This window comes from Physeter macrocephalus, chromosome 5, assembly GCF_002837175.3.
Source record: "Physeter macrocephalus isolate SW-GA chromosome 5, ASM283717v5, whole genome shotgun sequence".
NCBI classification, from domain to species: domain Eukaryota; kingdom Metazoa; phylum Chordata; class Mammalia; order Artiodactyla; family Physeteridae; genus Physeter; species Physeter macrocephalus.
Genome location: NC_041218.1, coordinates 3522544 through 3542945, shown reverse-complemented (window position 1 = coordinate 3542945; position 20402 = coordinate 3522544). Strand labels below are relative to the sequence as shown.

Genomic DNA, 20402 nt, shown 5'->3' with positions numbered 1-20402 from the left:
ATATTAATTTTTTGATGGTGAGATATTCTCAGATCCTTATTATTTGGTAGCGTCTCATATTTGATGTGACATAATAATTGATTTTAGGAAGCATTTATCAAAATATCTTGGTCCCTTTTCCAACTTCTGTGTTTTCGTTTTTTATTTTTTATTTATTGGAGTATAGTTGCTTCACAGTGCTGTGCTAGTTTCTGCTGTAGAGAAAAGTGAACCAGCCATACGTATACACATATCCCCTCCCTTCTGGATTTCCCTCACATCTAGGTCACCACAGAGCATGGAGTAGAGTTCCCTGTGCTCTACAGCAGGCTCTCACTAGTTATCTATTTATACATAGTATCAATAGTGTGTATGTGTCAATCCCAATCTCCCAATTCATCCCCTCCCCCTCTCCCCCTTTGGTGTCCATATGTCTGTTCTCTACTTGTGTGTCTCTGTTTCTGCTTTGCAGATAGGTTCATCTGTACCATTTTTGTAGATTCCACACATATGCGTTAGCATATGACATTTGTTTAGCTCTTTGTGACGTACTTCACTCTGTATGACAGTCTTGAGGTCCATCCACGTCTCCACAGATTTTTGAGGTGCTCCGTTAGATTTCTACAGGGAAGGAAATCACAAGCACATCATCTCTGAATGAGCTCGGACATCTGCTGCTCAGTGGTCAGGCTCATTGGAGGCAGGTTCTAGCTGATTTAATTTTGTCTCTTCCACGGTGCTTGGCACTGTGACCTGCGCATAGTGGGTGCTCCGTAACTGTGTATTCTATGAATGGATATAAAAGACACAAAACCGAGGTGAGCGGCTTCGCCGAGCATCAGTGTGGTGAGAGGTTTGGGGTGGTCCCTGACCCCCCTCTTCCCCGCAGGCACTGCTCTCTGCTCCGCAGTGACAGGTCCTCAGGCAGCTGTGCAAGCTCCGTGTACCCCGTCCTGCCCCTCAGGAGCATTGTCTGGATGACGTGAGAGGACAGACGTAGAATGTGGGTGCAAGTCGTTGTGGCTCAGGCTGGTCAGGCACACGGGGTGACCCGGTCAGCAGCAGGGAGGGGGAACGGGCCTCCCTTGACTTCAAGCTTCAAGCTCCTTCCCTGCAGGAGGTGTGTCTGGGCTGCCTCCCAGGGTGAGGCAGAGGCATTCTCTCCGATTTCTAAAAATAAAACCTAAACTAACTTTCACGTGGATTACATACAGGCAGACCTCTTCTTATTGAGCTTTGCAGATGCTGCGTTGTTTTGCATATTGAAGATTTGTGGCAACCCTACGTCAAATAAGTCTTTTGGCGCCATTTTTCCAACAGCATTTGTTCAGTGTGTGTCTCTGTGTCACATTTTGGCAATTCTCACAATATTTCAAACTTTTTCATGACTATTATGTTTGTCATGGGAACTGTAATCAGTGATTTTTAATGTTACTATTGTAATTATTTGGGGGCACCATGGAGCACATCCATACAAGACGGAGAACTTAATTGAGAATGTTGTGTGTGTTCCGACTGCTCCACCAACTGGCCGTGCCCCTGTCTCTCTCCCTCTCCTCAGGCCTCTCTGTCCCCTGAGACACAACAATATTGAAATTAGGGCAAGTAATAACCCTACAAGTTCCTCTAAGTGTTCAAGTGAAAGGAAGAGTCGCCTGTCTCTCACTTCAAATCAAAATCTGGAAATGCTGAAGCTGAGTGAGGAAGGCGTGTGGAAAGCTGACTAGGCTGAAGGCTAGGCCTCTTGCTCCAAACAGTTAGCCAAGTTGTGAATGGAAAGGAAATGCTCTTGAAGGAAATTAAAAGTGCTCCTCCAGTGAACACGCAAATGATAAGAAAGCGAAACAACCTTATTGCTGGTATGGAGAAACTTTTAGTGTTCTGGATAGAAGATCAAACCAGCCACAACATGGCCTGAAGTCAAAGCCTAATCCAGAGCAAAGCCCTAACTCTCTTCAAGTCTATAAAGGCTGAGAGAGATGGTGAAGCCGCAGAAAAACACCTTGAAGCTAGCAGACGATGTTTCATGAGGTTTGAGGAAAGAAGCCATCTCCATGATAGGAAAGTGCAAGACGAAGCAGCAAGTGCTGATGCAGAAGCTGTAGGTCATCCAGCAGGTCTAGCTAAGATAATGAATGAAGGTGGCTGCACTAAACAACAGATTTTCAATGCAGATGAAAAGCCTTATGTTGGAAGAAGATGCCATCTAGGACTTTCATACTGGAGAGGAAAAGTCAATGCCTGGCTTCAAAGCTTCAAAGGACAGGCTGACTCTCTTGTTAGGGGCTAATGCAACTGGTGACTTTAAGCTGAAGCCAATGCTCATATACCATTCCAAAAAATACTAGAGCCCTTAAGAATTATGCCAGATCTACTCTGCGTGTGCTCTGTAAGTGGGAGAACAAAGCCTGGATGACAGTACATCTGTTTGCAACATGGTTTACTAAATATTTTAAGCCCACTGTTGACACCTACTGCTCAGAAAAGAAGATTCCTTTCAAAATACTACTGCGCATTGGCAGTGCACCTGATCACCCAAGATCTCTGATGGAGACGTACAATGAGATTAATGTTGTTTTCATGCCTGTGGACACATCCATTCTGCAGCTCATGGATCAAAGAGTAATTCTGACTTTCAAGTCTTATTATTTAAGAAAATACATTTCGTAAGGCTGTGGCTGCCATAGATAGTGATTCCTCTGATGGATCTGGGCAAAGTCACTTGAAGACCTTCTGGAAAGGACTCACTATTCTAGATGCCATTAAGACTATTCATGATTTGTGGGAAGAGGTCAACATATCAACATTAACAGGAGTTTGGAAGAAGTTGATTCCAGCCCTCATGGGTGACCTTGAGGGGTTTAGGACTTCAGTGGAGGAAGTAACTGCAGATGTGGTGGAAACAGCAAGAGAACTAGAATCAGAAGTAGAGCCTGAAGACGTTGACTAAAATGCTGCAATCTCGTGATAAAACTTGAGCAGATAAGGAGTTGCTTCTTATTGATGGGCAAAGAAAGTGGTTTCTTGAGGGTGAATCTATTCCTGGTGAAGATGCTGTGAAGATTATTGAAATGACAACAAAGGATTTAGAAGATTACATGAACTTAGTTGATAAAGCAGCTGCAGGATTTGAGAGGATTGACTCCAATTTTGAAAGAAGTTCTACTGTGGGAAAAATGCTTTCAAACAGCGTTGCACGCTTGAGAAGTTGTTTGTGAAAGGAAGAGTCAATGTGGCAAACTTCACTGCTGTCTTATTTTAAGAAATTGCCACACCACCCCGCTGATTTCTTCCTTTTCTCTCCCTCCCTCCCTCTCCCCCTCCCCCTCCCCGCCCCCAGAAGTGCATTTACAGTGGACTTAATGACATTGATTTCTCAGGGGCTGTAATTCATACAGAAACTTACTGTTATCTCTCCAATCCTTCTAAAACATAATACACCAAAAATTCTCTGGAGGATGGAGTGTTAGCCTTTGCTTGAGATTCAAGTTTTTAAAGCTGAAATAGTCTTTGCAGATTATGTAATTCAGACCCTTCTTTTCTTTGATGAGGAAACCAAGACGGTCCACAGATAACAGTGGCTTGGCCTCCACTTCACGAGCTGTTGATCGAGCAGGCTCATTCAGTATAGCCCACTGTGTTACCTGTGATGTTCATCCTTTTTACACCCTCTTTGCCTCTAATACCAGTGGTAACACGGAGTGGTACAATGGATACAGTCATTCACTGTATTATTTAAATTGTTCCAGGTGTTTGGGAAAGCAACTTGGCAATATAGTCAAGATTAATAAAAATATTTATGTCTTTTGACTCATTCCAGGGAATTTTCCATAAGTAAATTACCTAGGAAGTTTTTAAAAACAGTGAAAAATACCTGAAACTAAAGAAATAAGTAAATAAAAATAAATAAAATATGATGTAGCCATTAAAATAATAGTTATGAAGGCTATAAAGTTATATGAAAAATATTTATGATGTTATACTGAATAGACACAGAAGAATACAATATTAATACACTTCAGTTAACAGCTGTCAACATCATCTATGTTCATTGAAAAGGCTGGGAAGTGAACATTGAACTCTGACAGTAGCTTGTCTTGTTAGGTGGTGAAATTTTGTGTATTATTTTCCAGTGTGATGATTTCCATAATTACTGTTTCGATGCTGTTTACTCAATAATTTTAATCAGATTTTTAAAAATTCAGCCTTACATTTCAAAGACATTAGACTTCTTCCATTGATGAATATGTAAGAGCTGTAGATGGTTCCTGGAAACACTTGGGAGAGAAAACAAGTAAATTTAAAAAAAAGCATCCTGTCATTATGCTTATGTCAGGTTTTCTCACTTTGTATGTCTTTACTTGTTTAATTACTAATCTACTTGTTTTAATTACTTATTTAAATTACTAGATTAACATTTAAATAAAAAGCCTTTTTGTTTCTCTTATTTCTCTCTCTGATTTTATACAATCATTAGCCTGTGGAATTTGAATTTTTATCTCACTCTCTAAAAATTAATGAATTCTGACTCCTCAGAGGGAGGGGCATAATTACTAGTATGATTAGAGCCATTCCAGAATCCAGGAGAGAAACAACAGAGGACCTCCGGAAGATGTGCTTCTAATCTCAACCATATTCTTCCCCAAACTGATGCTGCCAGACCCACAGCTAGAACAGCCTCTGTGGTGGCGCCAGCCGTGCCCAGCGAGCATTTCCACCCCAGGCTGACTGCACTTGGCACCCAGGTTAGAGTGAAGAAGGAGGAATAGCCTTGTTTTTGTCCATAATTCAAAGGGTAAACACTGGCACCAATGGTGCCCATTGAAATGTTTTATTTGGCCCACTGAGTAGTTTTTTACAAACTCAACATCCAGATTTCTGGTTTCTCTTGAAAAACTGGAAGATCTGGCAGCAGCAAGACCTAATTCTCTCACAGATCTAAATCTGGCTGGTGGGGCAGGCAGCAGCTGGCCTGTCCCCATAGTTGACCACAAGCACTGGCCTCTGACCAGACTGGCCTCAGGGTTTCAAACCCCCTTAGTCCAGGAACAAAAGGGTGGCCTAAAAAGTCAACGTCTTTTGCGAGAATGTTGTAGAAAGCCTTGGTACAGACTGTCTCTCTGTATTCTGTATTTGTTTCTGTGTCTACGTGGTTATGCCCATCCTCTGCGTCCCTCTGTGTTTTTCCGTTTTCCTCTGGTGTCTCAGATGATCGCTTTCATTTTATTCCTGATTTTTTTCTTTTACTCTTTTCCCCTCTCTTTCTCCCCTTTCTTTGTCTACTTCTCATATGATAAGATAGAACAAAAAACAAAAGTATCTTTGACTTATTTTAGTTCTCATTTTCATTTCATAGGCTATTGCTTTTAATTTTTTAAATTGTAAGTAGGACAAATCATTTTCAAATGATTATTTTCTTTTTTTCTATTTAAAAAAGTTTATTAAAATGTAGTTGATTTACAATGTTGTGTCAATTTCTGCTGTACAGCAGAGTGATTCAGTTACACATACATATATTCTTTTTCATATTCTTTTCCATCATGGCTTGTCACAGGATGTTGAATATAGTTCCCTGTGCTACACAGTAGGACCCTGTTGTTTATCCATCCTATATATACTAGTTTGCATCTGCTAATCCCAAACTCCCAATCCCTCCCTCCCCCATGTTTTTAATTTTTAAAGTACATGAGTAGCATATCTTATATTTGTGTCTATAAAAGACCTGAAAAGAAATAAAGTAGCAGCTTGATCTTTCTGGCCCCAAACCTGCTGTTCTCTTTAGGTGAGGGGTGGCCTGATGCCGCTCTGCTGTCACACCTGCATCTCCTCATTTGACATTAAGGGAGAGTCTTCTCTGAGCAAGGCCCTGGGCTGCACGAGATGGGTGGGTGGATATAGGATTTGTAAACTACAATGTTTACTCCTGGGAAGCTTTCAGCCCAGATCTAAAGGAAGTCAGAAGATCTAAATGAATGAAATATATTCTGAGTTGAGGTCCCGTATGGGATGGGAACAAGGTGAGGAAGGGGAGAAGGGTATTGGTGTCGACAACAGATGACGGTGTGAAGAGGGAGCGTTCCAGCTGCCCCTGGAAGGCGACTGCAGTCTGGAGACAGGTGGGAAAAATGGCACCCTGGCAGTGTGAACAGGCGGAGTAACAAAGGTTCGCGGGCAGACCATGAAGCGAGTTGTCTTGACCTGGTGTAGCTTGACTGGGAGGGGCTCGGAAGGCTGGGGCTTAAAGGCCCAGGAAAAAGAGCAAGCCATCAAGTACTGTTCTTAGCGGGCTCGTCTTTACTCTGTAGGAAATTGGAGTGGATAGGTTTTTCGAGGACAAGTGCGTGTTTTAGGAAAGTAACTCCAGACCAGTATGAAAGGCGATTTGGAGAAGAGAATGATTCTAGGCAAGGAGCCCCCAGGGGCTGCTTCAGGTCCAGGTGAAGAGGAGTGAGGCCCTGAATGAAGGTAGGAAAGCAGGGAGTGGAGTGGGTGTAAGTCTGAGCGTGGAGGTAGAATTGAGAACAAATGGCGACATTTTGTGTGCGGGCAAGTGAGACTGCAGCAGTGGTCTGTGTTGTCTGGGGGTTTTGACCCTTGTTAATGGGAAGAGTGGCAAATCTCAGAGACACGAAGTCAGGAGAAGTAAGGCGTGGTGGAGTGGAAAACCAGGGATACTTTGAGGAGGAGGATGCTGCAAGGTTTATGCGGGATAAATCAACTAATAATTGATATCTGAGTGCTTACAGTGCAACCAGAATTATCCTAGACACTGTACATGTATCATCTTATTTAATTGAAATCCTTAGGGATCCTGTGAGCAGCAGTACTTTGTTACTCTTGCTTTCTAGATGAGAAAGCTGAAGTTTATGGAGGTTATAATAACTTTTTCTCGTAGCTGGGAGCTGGGAGTCCTGAGAACTGAACTCAGCTTTGTCTGATTCCGAACAAAATTATTTCTAAGTTGTGTAAAGTATCCAGCTGCAGCCTTTGTGCCCACAGGGCTCCAGAGGGAACTGAGGCCAGCATCCCACGACTGAGAAGGGTGCCCAGCTTCAGAGGTGTGTTCACACCTGCGGTCCACCGTGGTATACCACGAGATTGCTCCTGGAGCCTGCTGCATGTTGCCTAACATAAAGATTACAGATGCAAAAGAGTGTGTCAGCTTTAGCCTAATGCAAAAATGCGGATGCACCTGAGTGCACAAGGTCAGAGAGAATTCAGCTTGTGAAACCGTCTGGAGGCTTTTCTCAGTGGTTGAGCTTTCATCCTCCTTTCTCCTGTTCTCTAGCGACTGCGTGTTCAGGTTTTCTCTGGCTCTCACAAGCAGTGCTGGGAGTGGCACCTGGGGCTGTCTGATTCCAAGTGGAATGGTTTTTAGGCGAATTAGGGGCCCAGGTGCAGGCTGTGCTACCTTGTCCACGAGTTCCCCTCTTCCTTATTGACTAGGGAGGGTGAGATTACAGTTGTCCATTTATTTTGTTTTATACGTGTTCCCCTAGAGTTGCACAAAGTGTCCTCTTAGAAATCATTTAATCTTGTCAGTGTTTGGTTTTTGTTTTATCATTACTAATCTTGTGTATTTAGGTTTTTTCTTTTTCCTTTATGAGGAGATTGTTTTCACAAAACAGCCTATGGATATATTGATGCTTTGTACTCTTCATTTACCTTCCATTACTTGATAATTTGGAGCATTCTATCATTTTATCTCTCTCTCTCCCACCAATGGCCACCTTTCTTTCTCTGCATTCCTAATCACATACATATTTATGTAGTACAAGAAAACAAGACACAACCGTTTAGATATGCATCTCACCAGAAACAGGCCTATAGTTTTATATATGTGTGTGTATATATATATATATATATATATATATATATATATATACATATGGAATCCTCATATATGTAGACCAATATTTTTTAGTCAGAATAATTTTATTAAAAAATTGTGTTATTGATAACTAAATAGCCCTAAATAATGCAAAATGTAAATTATACACCAATCTCACTAGTGAGCATAAATGCAAAAATTGTAAATAAAATATTGGCAAGTAGAATTCAGTCATGTATCAAAATCATAATGTGCTCTGAACAAGTAAGGTCTAATCATGACAATGATGTCATGAAATCAGTCAACAAAATTAATTACAACTGCACAATAACAGAAAAATTCTTATGATTATATCACAAGATGCTGAAAGGCCATCTGGTAAAATTTATCAACCACTCCTAATAAAAATTCCACGTAAGATAAGAATAAAAACTGCTTAAATATGGTGAAGACTATTTATCACGAACCAACTAGCAGTGAAAACATTTCTAAATGGCAAACAATAAAACCATTTCAATTACAGTCAGGAAGGAATAGTCAACATCATCATTAATATTTAATATGTTCTTAGAGATCATGGGAAATGCAGTATACAAGCAAACTACATGATTGGAATAGGAACTGGGAAAAAATTATATCCCTTTTTCTGATAACATAATTCTATCTTAGAAAACCTAACAGAGATTAGTTTTTAAAAACTACTGCAGTTAATAAGAAAATTTATTAATATGGCTAAATACAAAAATACATAAATAAATCAATGCCTTCTCTCTTCATTAACATAAGTGTCTAGAAGTAGAAATGGAGAAAATACTCCATTCACAATAAGAACAAAAACTATAAAAAGACCTAGAATAAATCTAAGAATAGCATAAAGGAATAAGCAAACTATAAAATCTTGTTGACGATTTGGAAAAATAAATTAAAGATACAGTGTAATCTTAGGTGAGAATATAGTATTTAAAATGTTAATTCTCAAGATTGATATAAAACATTAACATAATCCTAATTAGAACTTTGAAAAAAATTAGTGTTGAACATTTGATAAAATATTTTAATTGACATATATGAGAATAAACACCTGAATGTAGCCACAGGAAGTTTCAAAATATATGGTAACATGTACTCCTTTACCTGATATTAAAACACATAATAAACACAATGTACTCAACTCAATCACAGTAATAACTAATACTACTACTAATAGCTGATAGCACCAGTCATTGTAATTACGTCATTGAATTTCACATCAACCGTGATATTATCTCCATTTTACAGAGGCACAGAGAAGCTAAGAAATGTTCTAAATTTCACATAGTGAATGTTCCAAGCAGAGTGTGACTCACAGGCTCTTTGACCCCAAAGTATAAGCTTAAAACCTTAAAATTTTGCATAGGAATAGCCTAGAGAGCAGTAAAAGACCAAATAATTCAGAAGTGGGTTTCAATATAAAGGGCATTTGATATATAAAAATCATTGGGAGAGATGATCACATAATTAGAAAACAATATGAGCATAACTTAACTCTTTATCTACAAGGAAATAATGTCTCATTTCACAGGCATACAAAATTAATTTCCAATTGTATTAAAGATATAAATGTTGAAAAGAATCTATCATTTGGTTTAGTACAAAGGAGACAAAATTTTTTAAATGGGAAATCCAGAAGCTATAAAAAAGATAGCCATATTTAACTTACCATAAAAGAGCTTTAAGTTTCAAAATTTTAAAAGGCAGAATTGGTGGAAAAATAATGGACAATATTTGCAATCCAGGTAACAAATAAAAGGCTAATATCTACAGTCCACAAGGAGCTCTTTCAAATTTATCAGAAAAAGACAAATAATCTAAAATAGACAGAACGTTGCAGGAACATCCCTGAGACAAACCTGAAACCAAAGCCTACTTTGCTTGGGAAAATGTATCTTTGATTCATAGTCTTGGTGCAAATGTTTAGGCAATGTTAGGCTAAGTGAGTTTTGCATCCATTATTTGCATCTGGTGAAAAGGTGGACATACAGCCTATAATTTTCACACCCAGGGGGCATGGGGACTGAGATTGTCAAAAATGAGTGAAACTCTACCTAAGAATGGCAGTGATGAGCTTCTCAAACAGCCTAATGAAATTCTACCTGTCTCAAGTAGTATCACTGGCAGCTGACCCTCCATCAAGAGATGTGACCTATAATGGTTTTCAAGTGTAGAAAGTTGCACTCTTTGCTGGTTTCTCTTGGTGTTATCTTTGTACCAGTAACATTATTGCCACTCTTATAACAACTGAGGATATAGTCATTCATTTATTCAGCAAATATTTACAGAGATTCTATTAAGTGCCAGTCACTGTTAGGCACTGGGAATACAATATGACAAAACAAACTAAAATTCTCTTCTCGACATTTGGTCCTGGCTATGAGAGTATAAGATGATCATTCTTATACTCTCCTAACACAACTGTAGAACAGGGTAAAATATAGGGTAAAAATACAATTTTCATACATTGGAAAACAGGCAGCTCACACGTGTGATGACTGAGAAAAGGAAAACAAATTAAATGAACCAAACAACCAGCTGATCTTCTGCATGAATGTTCTTGCTGGACTTCAGTACAAGGAGGAAGACGGAAGTCCTTCAGTCTTGCTGAGTTAAGGAGAAGATCAGAGTTCATGTGGAAAACAGATGGCTGCAATTTAGGAAACAGACAACCCAAGAGGAGGAAGCTAACTAGAGGATACTTGAGAAATCTGCATAGTGTTCCCTTTGAGACTTTGGTTAATTGTTGATCTTTATTTATAAAACGTGAAACACCACAAGGCAGGACAAAATAAAGTTTCAAGTAAATAGCAAAATTATAGGACACTTTAAGAGGAAAAAAATCCCAGAGCTCATACATCACCAGGGATCATTTAAGTGTCTCCTGGCCATGAGATATTAAGCAGAGACTCCAGAAGAGCAACCCCTTAAGAATGAGGCTCACCTAGCCCCCAAAATCATGGTTATTGTAGAACAGCCTTTAAAACATCTTCAAAACAAAACTGAAAGAATTAAATTAGTCCACAAGTAATTAACTGCCTGTCATAAAAAGTCCAACATTCTTTGAAAGAACACAAAAAAATCCAAGATTCAAAAAGAGAAAATTCAAAATATCTGGTGTTATTTCTTAAATTACTATATATACAAAGAGGCAGAAAAATGTGACCCATACCATGATAAGGAGAAAAATCAGTCAATAGAAACAGACCCACAAATAACAGAGATAATGGGATTAGCAGAAAAACACATTAAAACTGCTAAGATAAATATGTTCCAAATGCTCAAGAATATAAAGAAAACCATGAGTATAGTGAAGAGAAATTGAAGATTGTAAAATACCCAAATAAAATTTCCAGAGATGAAAAATAAAATATAAAAATTAAAAACTCCAGATTAATAGCCGATTAGACACCACAGAAAGAAAAAGTAAATTAACCTTTAACTAATAGCAATACAAACTATCCAAAATGAAGAACAGAGAGGAAAAAAGACCTAAAAAAAACCTGAACAGAGTCACAATGACTTGTTGAACAATATAAAGTGGAATAAGATACTTGTTATTAATGCCCCAGAAAGAGAAGAGAGAAAAGACAAAACATACTTTTGAAGAAATAGTGACTGAATTTTTACCACATGTGGTATAAAAACTCAGTAAACCCTGACCATAATAAACATAAAGAAAACCACACCAAAGCAAGTTACACTATGATAATCAAGTTTTGAAAACCAGTGAAAAATAGAACACCTTAACGGCAGCCAGAGCGATGAGACATTTGTACAGAAGAACAAACATAAGTGTGACAACAGACTCTTCACCAGAGGCTATGCAAGCCAGAAGAAAGTGGAGTGACTCCTTTAAGGTACTGGGGGAAAAATAAAACTGTTAATCTAGAATTCTATATGCAGCAAAAGTACCTTTCAAAAATAAAGATAAAATAAAGTATTCAGAGATAAAATCTAAGATAATTCATTGGCCATGTACCTGCACACTGAGAAATTTAAAAGACATTCTTTGGAGTAAGAAGCTTTCACCAGATGAAAAGTTGGGTCTACATAATAGAGTGACAAGTGCCAGGAATGATAAATATGGTCAGTGTGTGGCTAAGCTTTTGATGGAAATTTAGGTAAAATGAATTAACTAGTCCTGAAAAAAGATACATCTATCTTTTTATAAAAGGGTTCTTTAAATGTGAAATAGATCCAGCTCCTCTTAATGTTATGTAACCTTATGTAAGATTTCTGAACCTTTTCTCCTACTCTAAAAATTGACATAAGAAACACCAACATACACACCTAAAATCTTTGGAACATGTTGTAACTTTCTCAAGCATGTCACACAGGGGGAGAAAGCTGATCCAATATAGAATGGAAAATAACTGCAGTATAAAGGAAAGATTTTCCTCATATCCCCATGTTTATTATGTACACAAGCTCCCCTTATTACTCCTAGAGGATTTTAAGATTAGTTTTAAAAAGCAAGACCCAATTATAAGCTATCTATGATATCTACCTTAAATATAAAGACATAGGTTAAAATTAGATGGTTGTAAAAAGATATACCATGCAAACACTAACCAAAGTAAAGCTTGAATGGCTATACTAATATCAGACAAAGTAGACTGCAGAGCAAGGGATACTACCAGAAATAAAAAGAATGATTTCATAATGATAAAGGAGTCAGTTCATTAAGAAGACATGAGAATCCTGAAGGTGTATTCAACTAGCAATAGAGCTACAGTACTTCAAGCAACAATTGCTTGAACCAAAAGCAGAAATGGACAAATTCACAATTGTAGTTGGTGATTCAAACAATCCTCTCTTAGTAATTGATAGAACATGTAGAAAAAAGCTTAGTAAGGATACAGAAAGTCTTGAAAACACAATTAACCAACTGACCTGACATTTGTAGATCACACCACTCAACAGCAGAGTACATATTCTTTCTGAGTGCACATGGGATGTTTACCACGATAGACCTAGATAGTCTAGGCCATTAAAATAGCCTCAATATATTTCAAAGCTTGGAAATTATACAAAGTATGTTCTCTAACAATACAAAATTAAACTAGAAACCAATAGCAAAAAAAAAAAAAAATCTGGAAAATATCCTGATGATTAGAAATTAAACACCATACTTCTGAATAAAAAATTGACCAAAGAAGAAATCAAATGGAAATTAGAGAATAGTTTGAAATGAATAAAAATAAAAATACATAATATCAAAATATACGGCATGCAGCTAGGCAGTATACTTAAAGGGAAATTTATAGCTTTAAGTGCTTATATCTAAGCTTTCACCGTAAGAAACTAGGGAAAAAAAGAAGAAAAAGTAAACCTAAGTACACAAAAGAAAGGTAATAAAGAGAAGAAATACAAAGTATGTTCTCTAACAATACAAAATTAAACTAGAAACCAATAGCAAAAAAAAAAAAAAATCTGGAAAATATCCTGATGATTAGAAATTAAACACCATACTTCTGAATAAAAAATTGACCAAAGAAGAAATCAAATGGAAATTAGAGAATAGTTTGAAATGAATAAAAATAAAAATACATAATGTCAAAATATATGGCATGTAGCTAGGCAGTATACTTAAAGGGAAATTTATAGCTTTAAGTGCTTATATCTAAGCTTTCACCATAAGAAACTAGGGGAAAAAAGAAGAAAAAGTAAACCTAAGTACACAAAAGAAAGGTAATAAAGAGAAGAAATCAACCATATAGAAAACAGAAAAAAATAGAAAAACTAAAGAATACTCAAAGCTGTTTTTTGGAAAAGATTAATAAAATTGATGAAGAACGAAGACAAAGGACAAAACAACCAATATCAGGAACAGAGGTGAGACCATCACTACAGATATTACAAGGTTAATAGAAAATATTTTGAACAGCTTTCTATCAATAAATTTGACAACACAAATGAAACAAATAAATGCTTGAAAGACACAAATTATCACAGTTTACTGAAGATGCAGCTGGCAATCTGAATAGTCCTATGTTGATATAAAAAATCTAATTAATAGTTTAAAACCTCCACATATAGAAAATTCAAAGCCCAAATGTTTTCACTGGTGAATTCTAGCAAACATTTAAGGAAAACATAATACTGATTCTACACAAACTCATGAAACAAATAGAAGAAGAGGAGGAATAATTTCCCAAATTATTTCTTGGAGCAGCACTACTCTGAAATAAAAACCAAACAAAGATATTGCCAGAAAAGAAAACCACAATTTTCCTCATGAACACAGGTTCAAAAACCCTCAGCAGAATATTAGCAAATTACATCTAGCAATATATAAAAGGAGTGACACAACGTGGCCAAATAGAGTTTATCCCAGGAATGCAAGTTTGGTTTAACGTTTAAAAATCAAACAATGTAATTTACCATATTGACAGATTTAAAAAAGCTAAACAACCTAATCATCTCGCAATAATGTAGAAAAAGCAACTGAGAAAATGCAACATTCATTATAACATTCAACATTTAATATAAAAACTCTGAGGAAACTGGAAATAGATAAGAACATCTTCAACCTGATTAAAGGCATCTACAAAAAAAATGCACCACTAATATCACACTGAATAGTGAAGAGTGAATGCCTTCTTCATAAGATCGGGAAAAGGTGAGGTGTCCACTCTCATGACTTCTACATGGCATCATACTGGCAGTTCCCTAGAGTGTAATTGGCTATAAAAAGAAGCAAAAAGCATCCAGTTAGGAAAGGAAGGAGAAAACTCTCCACAGGGGAGAAGAATGATTAGGTAGAAACTTCTAAGGAATTTACCAAAAAATACCCACAATTAATGTAATTTAGCAAGTTGCGGAGCATACGGTCAGGGTACCAAAGTCTGTTATGTTTCTGTAAGCAATAAACAACTGGATATTGAAATTAAGATATACATGTGTGTTTTATTTATATATATATGTATAAAATATCAATAATACTAAATACTTAGGGATAACTTTAACAAAATATGGACAAGATCTGCATTCTGTAAGCTACAAAACATGGCCAAGAGAAATTAAACATTTTTTTTGGAGAAAACCCTCCTTTCAAGGAGCTTACATTCTAATGAAGGAGACAGGAAATAAATAAATAAATGTAAAATATATTTTATTTTAGATAATTATTATTCTAGGGAAATAAGGAAAGAGAGTTATAAAAAATTAGAGGCCAGCCTGTTAAAGTTTGTAGATATAATGACTATTCAAGGACATGGAAGTCCTTACGCAAAAGGTGACTTTTGAGAAAAAAGATGAAAGAAGTGAAAATGTACAGTTTCAGGCAGAGAGAAGAGCAAACGCAGCGTCCTTGAGACAGCAGTGCCTGGCCTCTGAGAAGGTGTGGACACTGGTGAGATGGGAGAGAGAGCTGATGGGGACCCCGGCCAGGCAGGGCTACTGCTCAGTCAGAACTTTGACTTATACTGTGAGTGTGATGGGCGGCTGTGTGGGTGGGCTTCAAGCAAGGCGCAGTATCATGATTTACATATTTAAAAGCTGGCCCTGGCCCCTGTGGCTAGCACAGACTGCAGTGGGGCAAAGACAGAACCTGGGGATGCAGCTGGAAGGTCACTGCAATAGCTCAAGAAAAAAAGGCCCATGCCTTAGACTGGGGTGGTGGCAGCAGGGAAGGAAGGGTTCTGAGTGTCCTTTGGTGGTAGACCAGCAGGGTTCTCTGATCAACTGGATCTCAGGTGTGTAAGACAGAGAGAAAGAGAAAAGATGGCTAAGAGTTTGGCCACAGCAGCTGAGTGAATGGGGTTGCTACATCTGAGATGAGCAAGAAGCTGCCAGGAGCTGCAGGGGGAGGGGATAGGATGTGAGGGGCTTGGTTTTATGCACGTTGACATGAGGTGCCCATTTGATATCCAAGTGGAGAGATGTCAGGGAGGCAGTTAGATAGACGAGTCTGAAGGTCGAGGTCAAGTCCAGACCAAGTTGGGAGAACTGGACAGAGACTTGACTGTTGGAATCCTCAGCAGGTACATGGATTTTTAGCTACCAGGCTGGATGATATCACCTGGGAGGTGATTTCTTATGGAAGAGTAAAAGAGGTCCAAATAATGAATGTTGGATACTCCGGGATTCAGAGGTCAGAGGAACCAAGGGAACCTGCAAAGGGGCATGAAAACAAGCGGCAAGGGAAGTAAGAGAGAAACCAGGTGTACCCTGGCCGCCAAGTGAAGTCGGGCTTTGGGAGGAGACAGTGGTCAGTGGCGCCAAGTGCGGTGAGAGCTGAGGAATTAGCACGACATTTAGCGACTGAGCCTCTGGTAACCTTGAGAAGAGGGGTCTTGGTCGAGGTGGGGTGAAAACATGATAGGAGCGAGCTTAAGAGAGAATGGGAGAAAACTCAGCGTAGAAAATACTTTCAAGGAGATACGGATAGACAGTTCTTTGAAGATAAAATCCACATTGCCTAAAACATCTCCAGTGGGGATCGAATGTAAGCAGAGAAATAAACTAAGCTATCAGTGAGGCACCACTTCACACCCATCAGAGGGTCAAAATGGAAGAAAATACAGTGACTTCTTGCTGCCAAGGAAGGGAAGAAAGGGTGCATTCCTACATCTGTAGCAAGAATGTTCATTTCAAGAACAATTTTGAAAAGAAATTTGGCAATATCTATTTAAATTTTTAAAAAACTTATACATTGTCAATTCTCCCCTTAGAAATCTACCCTGTAAAATAATGAAAATAATCATACACACACCAGTAAAGATATATGGATGAGGACCCTTATTACAACATTGTGTGTAATAACAGCAGACTGGAAACACGTCACAGTTGACCCTCATCATTCACGGCTTCCATATTTGCAGATTCGCCTTGTGTTAAAGTTTATCTGTGACCCTCAAGTTAATACTCAGGGTGCTTCTGCAGTCATTCTTGGACACGTGCATCGTGGCAGAATATTGAAGTTGTCCATTGTCTTCTGGTGTCAAACCTCATACTATAAACAAGTGTTCTTGTTGTGGTCTATGTAGTGCCAAGTTTTTCACATTTTTGTGCGTTTTATTGGTGATTATGCTGTTTAAAATGGCTCCCAAGAATAACACTGAAGGTCTGTCTTGTCTTCCTAAGCTCAAGAAGGCTGTGATGTTGTTTTTCTTACAGAGAAAAGACGTGTTAATGAGCTTCATTCAGGCACAGGCTATAGTGTTGTTAGCCTTGAGTTCTGTGTTGATGAAAGCAATATATACTCAGTAAGACATCTTCAAACAGAAACACACCTAAGACGGGTTATGTACTGACTGGTTGACAAAAACACTGTGACCAGAGGCTCACAGGAACCTAACTCTGCATTCCCCTAGGAACAGGATTTGTGGAGACTTTATAGAATGTAACTACCATGAATAACAAGAACATTCTGTAACTACCCTTTAGTAAGGACTGAGTGAATGAAGATATAGCCACACCATAGAATAGTATGCAAGCTTTAAAGAGCACTAACTCAGGCTAAACCTTAAGTTATTGTTACGTGAGAAAACTAAGGTGAGTGTTGTGTAAGGTGACGTCATTTTTAGCTGTGGTTATACATCTAATGCTTGCGTGTGGTCGGTCCTATGATCATTTGTAGAGGGATACATGCCAAGTTGACAATATAAGGCTTTTTCTAGTGGGTATGAGGGTCTGTACAGCAGTGGGAGTGCATCAGAGAAGACGGGCAAGTTGAAGGGAAACACAGCATTTTCGATGATTTCGTTTATGTAAAATTCCCTGTGTGCTCTGAAGAAATTTGAAAGAAAAGATGCTAGCCCTCTATCCACTGACTTGTGGGTCAGAATCCATGAAGGTGAAGAGGCATGTTGCCAAATCATGTGTGGAATGTGATTCTATTTTAGGAACAAATCTGCTTAATATAAGCTTCTATGTATAAGAATGAGCAAAGGAAAGTGTGTTTAAAGATACAGAGAGATTGGGAGTCTTGCGTGAAAAGGTTATTTGTTTTTATGTTTATTTCTACTGATTTGTTTCAGCAGATACAATATGTTTTGTTGAAATTTGAAAAAACTACAAATAAAATGTAAAATAGCATTAATTAACTGAACACTATTAGGTTAACAAAAAAAGGATATAGCCATTTTTAATAGACTTTAGCAAGTTGGCTCCATACTAATTTTGTTAGCAAATTTTGAAAATGGCGCCACAGGCACCGTTTCACTACAAGATTTTGAGTTATGTTATACATAATACTTTAAAATTCTTTGTTCTTTGTTTTTTCTTTTAGGAATCATTAAGAGCTGTCAGATATGAAATATCTCCAGATAGAGAGTACGCTCTTTTTTCATATAACGTGGAACCAGTGAGTACTTCTCTTTTCTGTTTATAAAAAAGAATGTTTCTTTATGCTAATACCTTATTAAGTATTTTTCCTTGCATCTCTATTCTTAGTGATCTTTGAATCCTGTAGTAGTTGGTGGGTCCTGGGTTAGTCTCTTTTTATGCCACACTGCCACCTAGGAGAGAGGAAAGGTGTGAAAATCTTTTTGGCAGAGAAAAAAAAAATCACTACTTTTAGGGCCTATTTCATAGGATTTTCTTGGTGAGATGGTGAGAAGTTGTCTTTTTATAGAGATTTATTTTACCCTTTCGTGCAATTATTTTTCTTGCCATTTTTCTCAGTCACACCACACATTCTATCCTAAGAACGAAAAGTGAATGCCAGGTTCTCCCTAAATTAAAATCAGCTGTTATTGATCGCCTAGCCATCACAGTATTCTAGAGAAGACTTGAACTATCACTTTCATTATATAAATCCCTGTTTTAAGCGCTTTCTATGTGAGTCTCCCATAAAATTCCACCAGAATTTTGTATAAAGTCTCACCCTGGTCTTTAGTGGCAGCCTAAAACTCAACCTTTTTTTTTTTTAACATACTAATATTTTAGAATTCATTTTGGCTCTTTAAATGAGCACGAAGGTGAAATGTATTTGTGTAAGTGAAACAGATGTTCAGCTTGTAAGAGATAGCAGCTTTAGAAATGTGTATCAGTGGAACTTTATTCTCTGGCAAATAAAATGTAGAATTCCACTGCCTTTCTAGTTCTCTTGAGACTATTCTAACTAGAGTTTGGTGAAGCTTCTGTGAGATGTAATGGTACCTGCGTCATCATTCAGGGCTGAGTAGCTCCTTGTTGAGTTTGAGAGAATCTTCCCCTGGCATGAGACAGCCCAGTTTGTCAAGTTACATGCCAACGAGGAAGCTGGGGTTTGCATAGAGATGCAACTCTAATTCTAGAAATTTTAGAATTTCTTCTAAAAGTTACTTGTTGACAACTGGATTATTTCTTAGAGATTTCAGTCTCAATTAAAATTTCATTTGGAGAGTTATTCCTCCAAAAGTCGATCTCTTTTTAATTCTCTATCTGAAATTTTCCATTTACTAGTTTTTTTAATGTCCGTTATGTAAAAGTTTTCTTTTTATCCATCTGAATCCTTTGGAACAACTGGTCAGCTTTATCTGTTTGATCAGGGAAGTCAGTGAACTTAATGTACTGAAAACCAACTTTTAGCCTTGGGACTCTGCACATCCTACACCCATCCCTACCTACCTCCAAGTGTGATGTCCGTGGCTTAGAGTATTCCAGCTCCTTTCACCACCCGTGGAAGCTAGCAAAAATGTAACCTCCACCCCTGAATAAGAGAAAAATCCCAGTAAGTATTTGAAGGACTTTCATAGGAATAGGGTAATGAATTTGTTCTGGGTTGCTCCAGGGAGACAAAACCAACACCTGAGCGAGAAAAGCATAAAAAGACAGATTTCGGGTCATCTTACCAGAGAATCTTTTAATGGTGAGGGGATCCCAATAGTGGGATGAGTTACCTTGTTTGGTAATGAGCTTCCTGCTCCTCAAGACTTCAAAACAAAGTTTTATATTTGTTCTTCAGAATCTTTTAGAAGAGATTCTCCTATCTGCTCATTTGGAATACGTTGATCTAACCTAGGACCCTATGTTCTGTCCATCGTAGAATTCTCTACCATCCTCCTCTTTTCTCCCAGTGCTCCTCTGGAAACTGCGCCCTGGGATCCCATTGCCACCGATAACCATTTAGGGAAAGAACATTTTGCTAAATCTGAGTCCTCACCATGCAGAATGCTGGCTGTAAACAAGAACCTTGACTAACCCTTTCTCCCTGTGCACCGTCCCTTGGCCTTTGCGGTAGAACTGTGTTCAGTTGGTTTTCTCAACTGAGGGAAAATGTAAAAAATTTGGAGTGGATTCAGCTATATTTTAAACTATAAAAATGATTAAAGTATTGAAAATGCGTGCTATGTAAAAAAAATCTATAGAAATGGATACTTTTAACGTGAATCAAAGAAGTAACCCTTAATAGTTTTCAATTACTGAGCAGTTACTGTACATATGACTATGCAGGCAAGTAGTCTGTATTGTGTATTTCTTCCTTCAATTATTCAGACTAATTGCCGTGTTGCATCAGTTCCCAGCAGTTTGACATAAACTAGTTTTATTTGCCCATTTTTACGTTGTCAGCTGTTCAGAGAGCAGGGAGGTCTTTTTATCTCCTGTCCCCACGCGGCCCTCAGGACCTGGC

General features: G+C 38.0%; 1 protein-coding gene across 1 annotated transcript in view; it reads left to right on the top strand.

Moving 5' to 3' along the window:
* The window catches only part of DPP6 (dipeptidyl peptidase like 6), an 824646-nt gene that overhangs the window by 501741 nt on the left and 302503 nt on the right, over positions 1–20402 (top strand). Inside the window, exon 5 of the mRNA XM_024129132.3 lies at positions 18078–18152. Within this exon, the coding sequence (XP_023984900.1) occupies positions 18078–18152 (75 nt within the window). The remainder of the gene's footprint in view (positions 1–18077; positions 18153–20402) is intronic.